Source organism: Barbus barbus (genome assembly GCF_936440315.1).
Source record: "Barbus barbus genome assembly, chromosome: 47".
In the NCBI taxonomy this organism is placed as follows: domain Eukaryota; kingdom Metazoa; phylum Chordata; class Actinopteri; order Cypriniformes; family Cyprinidae; genus Barbus; species Barbus barbus.
This window is the reverse complement of record NC_136725.1, coordinates 24,696,703-24,709,202: the sequence shown is the minus strand read 5'-3', so window position 1 is coordinate 24,709,202 and position 12,500 is coordinate 24,696,703. Positions and strand designations below refer to the sequence as shown.

Sequence of the window (12,500 nt, the reverse complement as noted above, 5' to 3'; positions counted from 1 at the left end):
CATTAAAATGTCTTCAAAATGATAACCGACTTGTTGGAATCGGACACTAAATGACTGATCTACAGCGTTTGAAGGCGATAGAGTCGGCAGAGTTCAAGCTTTCTGAAGATTTCAAAGCAGAATCACCAAGCAATGTTGCATATTTTCTTCCAATTCTTTTCTAAATAATAATTACTATATTATTAATCACAATATAACTTTTTTATTTTATCTTTATTATTAAAAATAAGAACAAAGATGTAAATAAACAGGTTTAATCAAGAGCAGGGCCTGATTTCCTCTTTTCTTTTAATGTTTGATTAACAGACAGATCTATGTTGAGACCTACTGTAATGCATGGATATAATATAATGATACACCTCAGATTATTCCCCAGCCATTAACTAAACGTTCATGTAAGACGTAACAGATTATGTTTGTGTGAATCTGGAAAAGGGATATTTCACAATAATATACTTTATAGGGAGATTACGGAAAGGCGCTTTGCAAATGTGAGTCAGCGAGATCGTTTTGTTTTGATCATGGGTTTGAAAATCATATTTCATTGATTGGGACTCGTGTCATCAGGAATTCAATATGAATATTCACAAAGCTGGAATGCTGTGCTTTGCAACAATAGACCTACAGCTTGAGATGAGCAGCAGTCGTCCAGAAAAAGGTACTCCTCTCAGAAAACATACAAATAAAGATCATTTTAGATGTTTAATTACTATTTGGAGCACTGGGATCCCTAGACGAGGGCTTAACGAACTCATTTTTGTGAAAACCTGAAATTCGAGCAGAACATTTTTCACTTCTTCTGCCTGTAGCTCAGAATTATCCGGCGTGTTCAGAGGAGCGGCGCTTACCCGGCCAGCAGGCTCATGGTGCTGCAGGTGACGTCTGCGTACAGCACGGTCCGGCCGAGCCGCTGCGTCTGCAGGTGCTGTCTGTACATCTGCAGGCAGAAGTGCTCCGAGAAGCTCTGGGGCGGCTCGGTGTGTAACGCCAGCTCACCCTCACACAGATCCAGAACCTCGTCTCCAGCCCACACCACCCTCAGCACTCCAGCCGCGCTCCGCACAACTCCACCCGAGCCGAGCGTCTGAGCCCGGAGCCAGCGCAGAAACCAGCCCGTCTGCTCCTGCAGCGCACAAACACACACACACACACACACACACACACACACACACACACACACACACACTGCATTCAGTCTCACATGGCTTTGAATAATGTGTGTTTCTGAACAAACAGTGTCAGAGTGGCAGCGCTCGTTAATTAGCCGAGGCGATCTGCGAACACAGATAATCAATGACACGTGCTGGCTTCTCTTCTTCTGTGTGAACTGCAAACGAAGCTCTTCATGCTTTTATTTGTGCATCAAAACACTGACTGCATCCTTGTACATCAGTCAGTGCTAATCATATGGACATTACCAAAAACACAGCTATTCAGTGAAATAATCTGTGCTGCAGCTACGATTACAATTAAAAATAATTAATGAAAAAAACGCATTAAATTAATTATCATTAAAAATTACAAATAATACTTAACACATGTGACCCTGGACCACAAAACCAGTCATAAGGGTCGATTTTTTAAAATTGAGATTTATACAATCAGAATAAGCTGAATAAACACGTTTTAGGATTTGTTATGATGGACAATATTTATCTGAGATACAACTATTAGAAAATCTGGAATCTGAGGGAGCAAAAAAATCTAAATATTGAGAAAATCTCCTTTAAAGTTGTTCAAATGAAGTTCTTAGCAATGCATATTACTAATCAGAAATGAAGTTTTGATATATTTACGGTAGGAAATTACTAAATATCTTCATGGAACATGATCTTAATATCCTAATGATTTTTGTCATAAAAGAGAAATGTATAATTTTGATCCATACAATGTATTGTTGTCTATTGCTACAAATATACCTGTGTTACTCATGACTGCTTTTGTGCTGCAGGGACACAGATAATAATAATTTTAAAATTATATTTAAAGCAAAAATATAATAATAATTATAAAATTCATAACACATTAAATAATAATAATTTAAATAAAAATAAAGATTTTTTCTTTAGTCCATGAAAGGTGAAATATGATCAGGGCACATGGAGCAGCTGCGGCGGCAGACGTGTAAACAGACAAACGCTGCGCTAACGACCCTATTATCAGCTGGAGAACAGAGAGCCGCTTAATTACAGCGGCCCACCGGCGCGTCTCCCATCAGACCCCAACAATCCCCACGTCCCGGGGAGCGGTAACATCTTAATCAAGCTCCACATCAGTTCAGACACACAGAGGCATTGTGGGAAACGGCAGACGCGAGCAGCTGCATCAGAGACGCTTCGTGAACGATAGAAGAAAACGCCTCTGTCTGAGGGTCATCGAGAACAGAAAACTAAAGGAACACGCTTCACCTCACTGCATTATACACACACTGCTGCTCAAATATTTGGGATCAATATGATTTTTAATGTTTTTTAAAAAACAGTCTCTTATGCTAATTAAGGATGCATTTATTTGTTACAGAAAACAGAAAAAACTGTAATATTGTGAAATATTATTACATTTTAAAACAGCTGTTTTCTATGTGAATATGTGTTAAACTGTAATTTATTTCTGTGATCTGCAGCTGTATTTCCAGCATCATTACTCCAGTCTTCAGTGTCACATGATCTTCAGAAATCATAATAATATACTGATTTATTATCAGTGTTGAAACTGTTGAGATGCTTAATATTTATTTATAACCTGTGATACTTTTTTTCAGGATTCTTTGATGAATAAAAAGTTAAAAAGAACAGCAATTATTCAAAATAGAAATCCTTTGTAACAATACGCTACCGTTCAAAAGTATGGGGTCAGTACATTTTATTAATTGAATATTGTTATTCAACAAGGATGTGTTAAAGTAATAAAAAGTGATAGTGAAGACTTATATTGTTAGAAAAATTTGTATTTCAAATAAATGCTGTTCTTTTTAACTTATTTATCAAAAAGAATCCTGAAAGTATCACAGGCTACAAAAAATAATAAGCAGCCCAACTTTTTCCAACACTGATAATAACTGAGCAGTAAATCATTATATTATTATGATTTCTGAAGATCATGTGACACTGAAGACTGCAGTAATGAAGCTGGAAATACAGCTGCAGATCACAGCATTATTCACAATATTGCTGCTTTTTTCTGTATTTTTGACTAAACAAATGTAGCCTTTATGAGCATAAGAGACTTCATGTGCATATTTAATTTATTTTATATAATGCACAAATATAAGAGATGCCTTTATAATCTCATTTTCAGTCAAATCAGCTTGTCTCAAAGACAAAGCCTGACACCTAGTGGTCAGAAATCTGCATTACAGTGATTTAGTTTCATCTGTCAATCACTTCACTATTTGTTGTCTGTTCAGTTCTTACAGCATGAATCATCTGAACACTCAGTTCAAGACTCCAAAAACACCACTTTAAATCATCTCATAGCTACATTTCTTGTACAACAAGAATTATATATCTAATCTGATATACATTATATAATAGGTCTATATATCAGACTATCTACAACTCTGTCCAACCTAAAAACCGCAAACAAAGAGACAAATACACAAAGTTAGAGATGTTTTGACAAATTAAAAAACCTTGGAAAATAAAATTGAGGAACAATCTTCAGTCAAAACACTTCTGGGAACATTGGGATACTAAATGAACCAGTCTCATGAAGAACTTGCCATTGGAGTGGTATTCAAGCAAACAAAGCACTGTACATCAAACCAGTGCTTCTAGAATCAGCGGTCAAACACAACCAGCTACACTGAATTAATGACTCGTTTCAGCAACATCCTCAACAAAACACACACACACACACACACACACACACAACACACAAACAACACACACAACACAAACAACACACACACACACGCACACACACACACAACAGACACACACAACACAAACAACACACACACACGCACACGCACACACACACACACACAACAGACACACACAACACAAACAACACACACACAACACACACAACACAAACGCACACGCACGCACACACACACAACAGACACACACAACACACAAACAACACACACAACACAAACAACACACACACACGCACACACACACACACACACACAACAGACACACAAACAACACACACAACACAAACAACACACACACACGCACGCACACACACACAACACAAACAACACACACACACGCACACGCATGCACACACACACACAACAGACACACACACACACACACACAAACACACACACACACACACAAACACACACACACACACTACAGCAACTCAACCAAAACCTTTCATTTTCCCATGCTTTATTGATCCGGTGTTGTCCGTGTCTCAGAACGGCTCCGTTCACACTGAATGAATGCAGTCAACTCCTTTATTACACGTGCTGTGATAAAAGCTTTAAAGTACAGCATGAATTACTGACAGCTAGCGGTTTAAATGCAGTCCAAACTCAAAATATCTCTTTCAAGTGTTTCTCTTTCAAAGGAGTTTTGTAATTTCGCTACTGTAGTGTAAAAAAATAATATACCTATGAATTATTCATTTTCATTTATTTTACAGTGCAATTGTTTTGCAATACATGGCTATTACTGTCCTTATATGCAATATACGGCTATCACGATGTGCTGCGGACGCCACGCCGAGCTTTAGCTGAGGGTTAGTGTTGGTAACCAGCACTGTGACTGGCAATCAGTCTCATAACTGATGAATTTTGCAGCATTAAGATTAATTTTTCGTCTGATCTCTGAAGCTGCTGTGCTGTATGGACTGTGTCTTACCGTGTGTGTGCTGAGCAGGTAGATAGGGCTGTGAGGAGGCACCTGTCTCAGCTCACAGCTCAGACCCAGAGACGTCAGGATCTCCGTCAGAACCTCGTAGCGCCGGGCGTTGCTCATCTTCAGCTCAGAGAAGCCGGCGGAGCCTTGAGCGTCCGGAGCAGTCTCCAAACGCACCTGCAGAGCGCAAACACAAGAGAACCCTTCTGTAGCCAGCAGCAGTTACTTTTAAAAGCAATGCATTACTCCCTAAAAAGTGACTAATTGGGTTACTTAGTTATTGTTTATGGAAAGCAATGCATTATGTTACTTTTGAGTTACTTTTTAAATCTGTGCAGGGCTTGTTTGTTTGTTTTTAATATAAAAAGTTCTTCTGGTACAAATGTAAAAGCCCTTTCACACCAAAAGTGAAGTGAATACGGATCAGGCTGAAGGAAATGTAGATTCAGGTCTGTACAGTAGAGGGCACCGCTCAAACTAATCACATGAAGAACATGACGCAGGAGTTTTTATTGATTGTGAGGAACACTGAGTGTGTGGATAAACACTACAGTAGAGCGCCATCTGCTGTTAAAATATAAGCTCAGAATCCATTCCAGAGAGAATCACATGCATTCAGAAGATCTCAGAAAGCATCCATGAATCCATTCTGCATCGATTTCGATTCTATTTAATTTTTAAAAATCCTCGATTTAATTTGGTCCACGTCGAATAATTGGCTAATAACGGGAAGTGGAGCATTTTACAGACGAGAATCCATGAAACGCATTATTAGACCGCTTTCCACGGCTGCATGATGTATTAAACCCATATAAACATCATAAAGCATAATGTTACTGTGAATTCACAAACACTATGATTCAATTAAAATATATGCGATGCAGGTTTAATATACATCGCCGCTCAGAAGTTTGGGATCAGTAAGATTTTTAATGTTTTTAAGAGAGTCTCTTCTGCTCATCAAGGCTGTATTTCTTCGATCAAAAATACAGAAAAAACGGTGATATTGTGAAATCTTACTGCAATTTCTAATATTGGTTTCCTGTTTTACTTTGCTTTAAAATAGAATTTATTTCTGTGATCTACAGCTGTATTTTCATCATCATTACTCCAGTCTTCAGTGTCACATGATCTTCAGAAATCATAATAATATACTGATTTATTATCAGTGTTGAAACTGTTGTGCTGCTTCATATTGTTTTTTGGAACGTGATACTTCTTTCTTTGATTCTTTGATGAATACAAAGTTAAAAAGAGCAACATTTGTTCAAAATAGAAATATTTTCTAACAATATAAATCTTTACTATGACTTTATATTCATTTAACATCCCTCCTGAATAAAAGTATTCATTTCTTAAAAAAAAAAAAAAAAGTACTGACCCCAAAATTTTGAATGGCATTGTATATTGCAGTGGTTCTCAACCCGCGGCCCGCCACAAATGCAAATACGGCATAAATGTGTACGCAAAACTTACAATGTCAAAAGACATTTCGATACCACCCACAACTTTTGACAAGAAATATCCACCTGGATCTCAGGAAAGAGCTCTTAAGATAACTAGTCTTGAAAACAATGCCATTGCTGAACAGAATACAATGTGAGCGATCTGAAAAGTGTCTCAGGCCGTGACATTAGCAACGGTCAACACTTCCTGGCTCCTTGCCAAACACAGCAAACCATTCAGTGATGGGGAGCTAGTTAAGAACTGCTATCTGGAATCACACGGTCTGTTTGACCATCTGAGCAACAAGAGCGAGATGATGCGCGGGATAAAAGGTTTACAGCTCAGCAATGACACGATTACTCGTCGAATTTCTGAAGATTTGACAGAACTAAAACCTAAGCTAGCCACTGCTTCAGCACTCAGTTTGGCAGCGGATGAATCGACAGACATCGGAGACGCTGCTCAGCTTTGCATTTGGGTGAGAATTCAGAGACTTTAGAGGTTACAGAAGATTTATTGGCGTTGAAATCACTTCATGAACGAACAAGGGGCGAGGACATTCATAGAGCATTTAGTGAAGCATGCAAAGACATAAAATACCGGCATCCGATTCGTTAAAACTGTTCAAATGCAGGAAATATTCAGCTCTCATTTTTCTGATTTCGAGAAAAAATCTGCAGGGCATTTCATCAGAGAGCCATTCACTTTCCCTGTGGAAACAAATCAAGGACTTGGCTGCAACTTTCGGTTTGCCCCCCCGTGCTTCAAGATGAAGTGATGATGTCCAGACAAGAGGACACAGCCGTACCATGCAGGCATCCTCATCTCTGGACAACACCTCAGATCATTAAGTTCAAAAGTGCTTTCCATCTTTGGATCTACATACATTAACGAACGCACATTTCCTGCAAGTCACGTTTCCGTGCACGTCTTACAGCCGCAACTTCAATGTGCCGTTACTCCTTTTGAGCCGAATTTCACCAAATTGGTCTGCTCCCAACAACATCAGGTGTCCCATTAATGGCAAGTAGAATTATACTCTCTAATAATAATAATAATAATAATAATAAATCTAATTGTAATCTTTTAGATACCTTAATATCTGGTTAGTTTGCACTGATGACGTCATATGTAAATGATATGCGGCCCGTGAGACTTGAACTTGGACATAGTGCAGCCCACTGAAAAAAAGGTTGAGATCCACTGGTATATTGGAACACAAATTCTTTTTTAAATAAATGCTGTTCTTTTTAACTTTTTATTAAATCAAAGAATCCTAAAAAATATCATAGGTCCCAAAAAAATATGAAGCAGCACAACGGTTTCCAACACTGATAATAAATCAGTATATTATAATGATTTCTGAAGATCATGTGACACCGAAGACTAGAGAAATGATGCTGGAAATACAGCTTCTTTAAAAAAACAGAAATCCAAAATCATAAAAATCTTACTGACCCCATACTTCTGAGCGGCAGTGTATGTGCTTTATTTACATTTGTGTTTATTATAACGTTCATCTGGGAACACAACGTGTGCCTTTTCATCAGATTTGATAAATCTACACAAACACAGGAGAATACATCAGTATCTTTCTCAATATGCTGAATGTTCATCACGATTTCACAATAAAAGCTCAACCCCTCGCTCTGAGTTACACGGTTTGATCTCCACATATTCACTTAATTACAGCAGCTGTTGCATTTCTGTCCTAAAGAGATGGACAAATATTAAAGAATAAGTGGACATTTGAATCAAATGATGTTTGGTCAATATTAAGCCAGGATTAGATCGCAGTAGATCATCAGGCGCTGGCGTCCTCTGCTGGCTTTTGTTATGTGTAATGAACATTAGCTCTAGTTTATGTATTTGAACAGTTTTGTTCAATAAAATGGTTTATTTACTTGTCTTTGATACTTTATTTGAACTAATTAGTCTCATTGCTATAATTTAAGTAATTTTAAAAGCTATTCTTCACTTAGGTCTATTTTTATTGCCAAAAAATAAAAATTATATAAAAATAAAATCATCCGATTACTCGATTAATCGTCAGAATCAGTGTAGGGTTATTCTAAAAGAGTAATTAATTACATCTTCCACAGTGTAATTAGATTACTGTACTAATCACTTTCTAAATCCTATATCAACCTCAACAAGTTAATGATACAAGGATAGACATGAAACACTTCAACACTGGTCAGAATAATCAAAAGATTACTCGATTACCAAAGTAATGGTTAGTGGCTGCCCTAAGTATATATATATAAGCAGGCACACTGGGATGCAGCAGGATCCCGGTGGAGCTCATTACCTGACACAGGACGGCCTCTCCGCTGTCCTCTCCGTGAGTCACGCGCACGATGGCCATCTCCTGCGCTCCGGTCTGGCCCCAGAGCTCCACCTGGCCTCCGTCGGCTCCGTCTCGCTCGTACACGCTCCCGCTGGACAACACGCTCAGCTGCAGCTCGCTTCTGTCTGCCTTGGTGAAGCTGAGGGTGCAGATGCGGTCGCTCTGGGCGTCTGCGGGCCGCAGCGAGAGTCCGGCGGGACACAGCGAGCAGGACAGGCCCAGCAGCCTCCCGCCACGGCTCAGGTAGCTCAGGAAGCGCAGCTGCAGCGCCGGAGCCAGTGTCTCATCGGTGGCCAGCACCAGCAGCAGCGTGTTCTCCAGCCAGGGCTCGTTCAGTGCCTGCTGGGGACGCAGGTGGTAGACTGTGTAGCTCTCCGTGTCCACGCACTCCTCCAGGAGCGAGCGGATCTCCTGGAAGCGCTCCTCGCAGCCACCTGTGAACACCAGCAGGTTGGGCGGCTTGCCGCTGCCGCTCCTCCTCTGGCTCTCCTGCTCCTCCTCCTCTTCTTCATCCGCGCCGGCGGCAGCGTAGTCGTTGGGCAGATCCGGGATGTTCTCCGCTGAGGCGAACTTGACTGACAGGATGGTGCTGTTCTCCAGCTCCAGACACTCGTGGCAGCTGGAGAGGTGCAGGTGGTGTCCGTCCATGTGCTGGTGTTCGGACGGGAGCTCCGGCTCCTGCTGATGAAGCTGTGGAGAGTCTGGCTGCTCCGTCGGCTCGCTGGGACGCTTGGCTTCGATCCTCCTCCTGCTGTCCTGTTCAAACAGCTCCTCGAGTGCTGTCTCTCTGAGTAACACAGCTAGGAGACAGACACCGCGTTAGCACACACCTGCCCACAGGGCTGGGCGATACAGCAAATAATTAAATCTTGATTTTTTCTGAATGTTTGACCAATTCTCGATTTTTTACGATTTTTAACTAGTAAACTAGAAATGTAGCAACAACATGATTCAAGTAACTGTTTCTTTATTAACCCTCAAGTTAAAGAAGCTTCTGTTCTGAGTGCAGCACACATGAAGCTGTCAACATGATGTAAATATTAAACAAATCACTTAATTAAATATCTTTGCAGAAAAGATGCATGAACTACAACTACATCTTGTACAAACTTATCTTATATATGTTCAAAAATAATATGAGGAAAATGCTTTAAAAGTCTCAAGAGTCGAGGTCATTCAAATTCAAAATGACTGAAGGTATAACACCAGTAGAATATCATTATTAGTGCAGGGCTCGCAAAATCGCTAGCCCGACGTCCCGGGCTATTGTTTTCTCCAGTCGGGCTACCAAAATGCATCACTGCCTTTGTATGGGCAGATCAATGCAAATACGGACCATTGTTTTTAAGCAAACACAGAGTTGTAAATGAGAAGTTAACGTGCCTTCTAAAAATCTAAACAATTAGACAGTAATATTTATTCATTTTAATTGAATATAATAATTTATATGCTTGATTTATCCCTTTTCATAAAAATGGTCTAAGGCTGAAATGCTGTTGTATAAGATTTGTGTTTTTGTGAAAACCTGTATCTGAACTGTAAATCATGTCATTTTATGGCTTAATACTGTATGTTAGCATAGACCTTGTCCAACCGGCTCCTACGGTGCTCATTTTACTTGTGCAGCTCTTAAAATGGGTCATAAATCTGCAGATACCTCGAAAATAGTCAAATCAAATTCCTTCCTTCATATTTGTTGATGTGTATTGAAAATATTTTTGATTGACTCCTATCTGATTTTCTAAATTTATAAAAAAATAAAAAAATTTGGGCTAGTTAAATACATTTTCGGGCTACCAAAATCAGAAGAGTACCTGCCCGAAGGGCTACCAGAGATTTAGAAATGTTGTCAAACAATTAATCCAAAAAAAACGTTTGTTTACATAATATATCTGTGTGCTGTGTATATTTATTAGGTATCTATAAATACAAACACATAAGTTTATATTTAGAAAAAAATTACATTTACATGTATATATTTATATCCATATAATTTATATTATATATAAATATATTTAATATATATAATCATAACATATTTCTTAAATATATACATGCATGGGTGTGTATTTATATATACATAATAAATATACACAGTACACACATATATTATGTAAACAAAAACTTATTTTGGATTAATCGTTTGACAGCACTAATTATTAGCTATAAATGTTGTGTACAACAGAACTGCCATCATGATGCAAACCTGAGATGATAGACATACAGTATAGTTCTTTACAGGTTTTTTATTCTGCTTTTCCATTGTTTTTTCTATGTAAACATGGAGTGTTTGCGCTCGCGTCTCATGCATGAAACGGCTTTCTAAAAACACGCCGCTCAAGTTAAAAGAAGTTCACTCCCATCTTCTCATCTTTATCAACACAAAACTGATTCTGTGTGATACGAGCGGTTAATCACGTGCGGTCGGTTCACTCTTTTCTCTTTACTGTCATCACCGGCATATTGTCAAAGTGCCTAATTCTAACAGTTGGTAATATTTCTATTCAAAATCATGATTCCTCCATTTCAACAAAATAAAATCATGGCAAAACATAAAATTCGAATGAATCAATAAAATCTGAATAGTCGCCCAGCCCTAGCTGTCCGATGACGTCACTCGGAGTAAAGATACTCACAAACTATCTTCTCAGGTATGAGCCCATTGTCCATATGCAGACGATCTTCCATAAACGCCACGCCGAGGCGGCTGAAGTTCTCCAGGCTGGCTTCGGCGACGGCCCGGTAAGGCTGGCCTGGACAGTACGCCAGCGGCAGACAGTAATCAGACCAGTTCAGTCCCTAAACAACACACACACACACACACACACACACACAGCGTGATTTCAACACCTGCTTCTCTTCAGTGAAGCAGAACAGAGAACATGCTCGAAATACACATATTGGCCAAACCATGAGATTCGATAAAGGGCCTTTCCCAACAAAAGCGATAACTATAAATATAATGGTAATTACACTGGCGCCCACACCAGCACATCATAACATCAAGCAGTTTCATCATCTGATGCTTTAAATGCTCAAGTAGGATGGGTTGTGATCGGCTGTCTTGCGTTTAATGAATACTGTGATCAAGTGCATCCCAGCTCACGCTCTCACACACTATTCTGTGCCCTTCTGTAGTGACAATAGTGCGTTTCCTGCTAAAAATGTGCATTTTAAATAACGGGATGGATTTAAATGTCTAAAGATTCTTATATCAAAACACATTTACTGGAGAAGAAAAATGACAAAACAGAAACAAATTGACAGAAAAAAATAAAATGTTTTAATCGTAAACTCGCTTAACTTTGCTCAGTTTCACAGAAAACAAGACTCTTTATATGCATCTCCAGTAAATGTATCTTGATTTAGGATGTTTAGAAATTTGCACTGGAAAACAAGACAGAAATACTGAGGAACAGATTCACTTTTTTGCGGTTCATGCAACATTTAATGCCACGACTTTAAGGCTTTCTGCTCTGATTTAAGACTTTAATTAGTGAAAGGGTGAATTAAGACTTAAGACCCAGAGAAACCCCCTCACACACTAGATGGTTAAGAACATAGTTAATAGTGTATAGTAGGGCTGGGCGATATGACAATAGTATCGCATTATAAGTATAATACTTGTACTTATAATACGATGTACTTATGTACATCAAGTATGTTGATGTCAACAGTCAGGTAAATTTATTGTCAATTCTTCCACATGTGCAGCACATACATACAGAGAATTGAAATTGCATTACTCTCAGACCCTTGGTGCGTACAGTTAACATTAAACACGTTCAGATACAGATAAATACAGTTTAAACATATGTACATACAACTATACAAATGAAGTGAAGTGAAGTGACATTCAGCCAAGTATGGTGACCCATACTCGGAAT

General features: G+C 38.9%; 1 protein-coding gene across 2 annotated transcripts in view; it reads right to left on the bottom strand.

The window, feature by feature from the left end:
* Positions 1-12,500, bottom strand: part of hlcs (holocarboxylase synthetase (biotin-(proprionyl-CoA-carboxylase (ATP-hydrolysing)) ligase)) — a 59,547-nt gene that overhangs the window by 38,403 nt on the left and 8,644 nt on the right. For both annotated transcript variants that reach the window (XM_079411295.1, XM_079411294.1), the window contains exons 3-6: positions 11,250-11,412; positions 8,575-9,413; positions 4,821-4,994; positions 849-1,123 (exon numbers count right to left, since the gene is read on the bottom strand). In XM_079411295.1, coding sequence (XP_079267421.1) covers positions 849-1,123; positions 4,821-4,994; positions 8,575-9,413; positions 11,250-11,412 — 1,451 coding nt within the window. The remainder of the gene's footprint in view (positions 1-848; positions 1,124-4,820; positions 4,995-8,574; positions 9,414-11,249; positions 11,413-12,500) is intronic.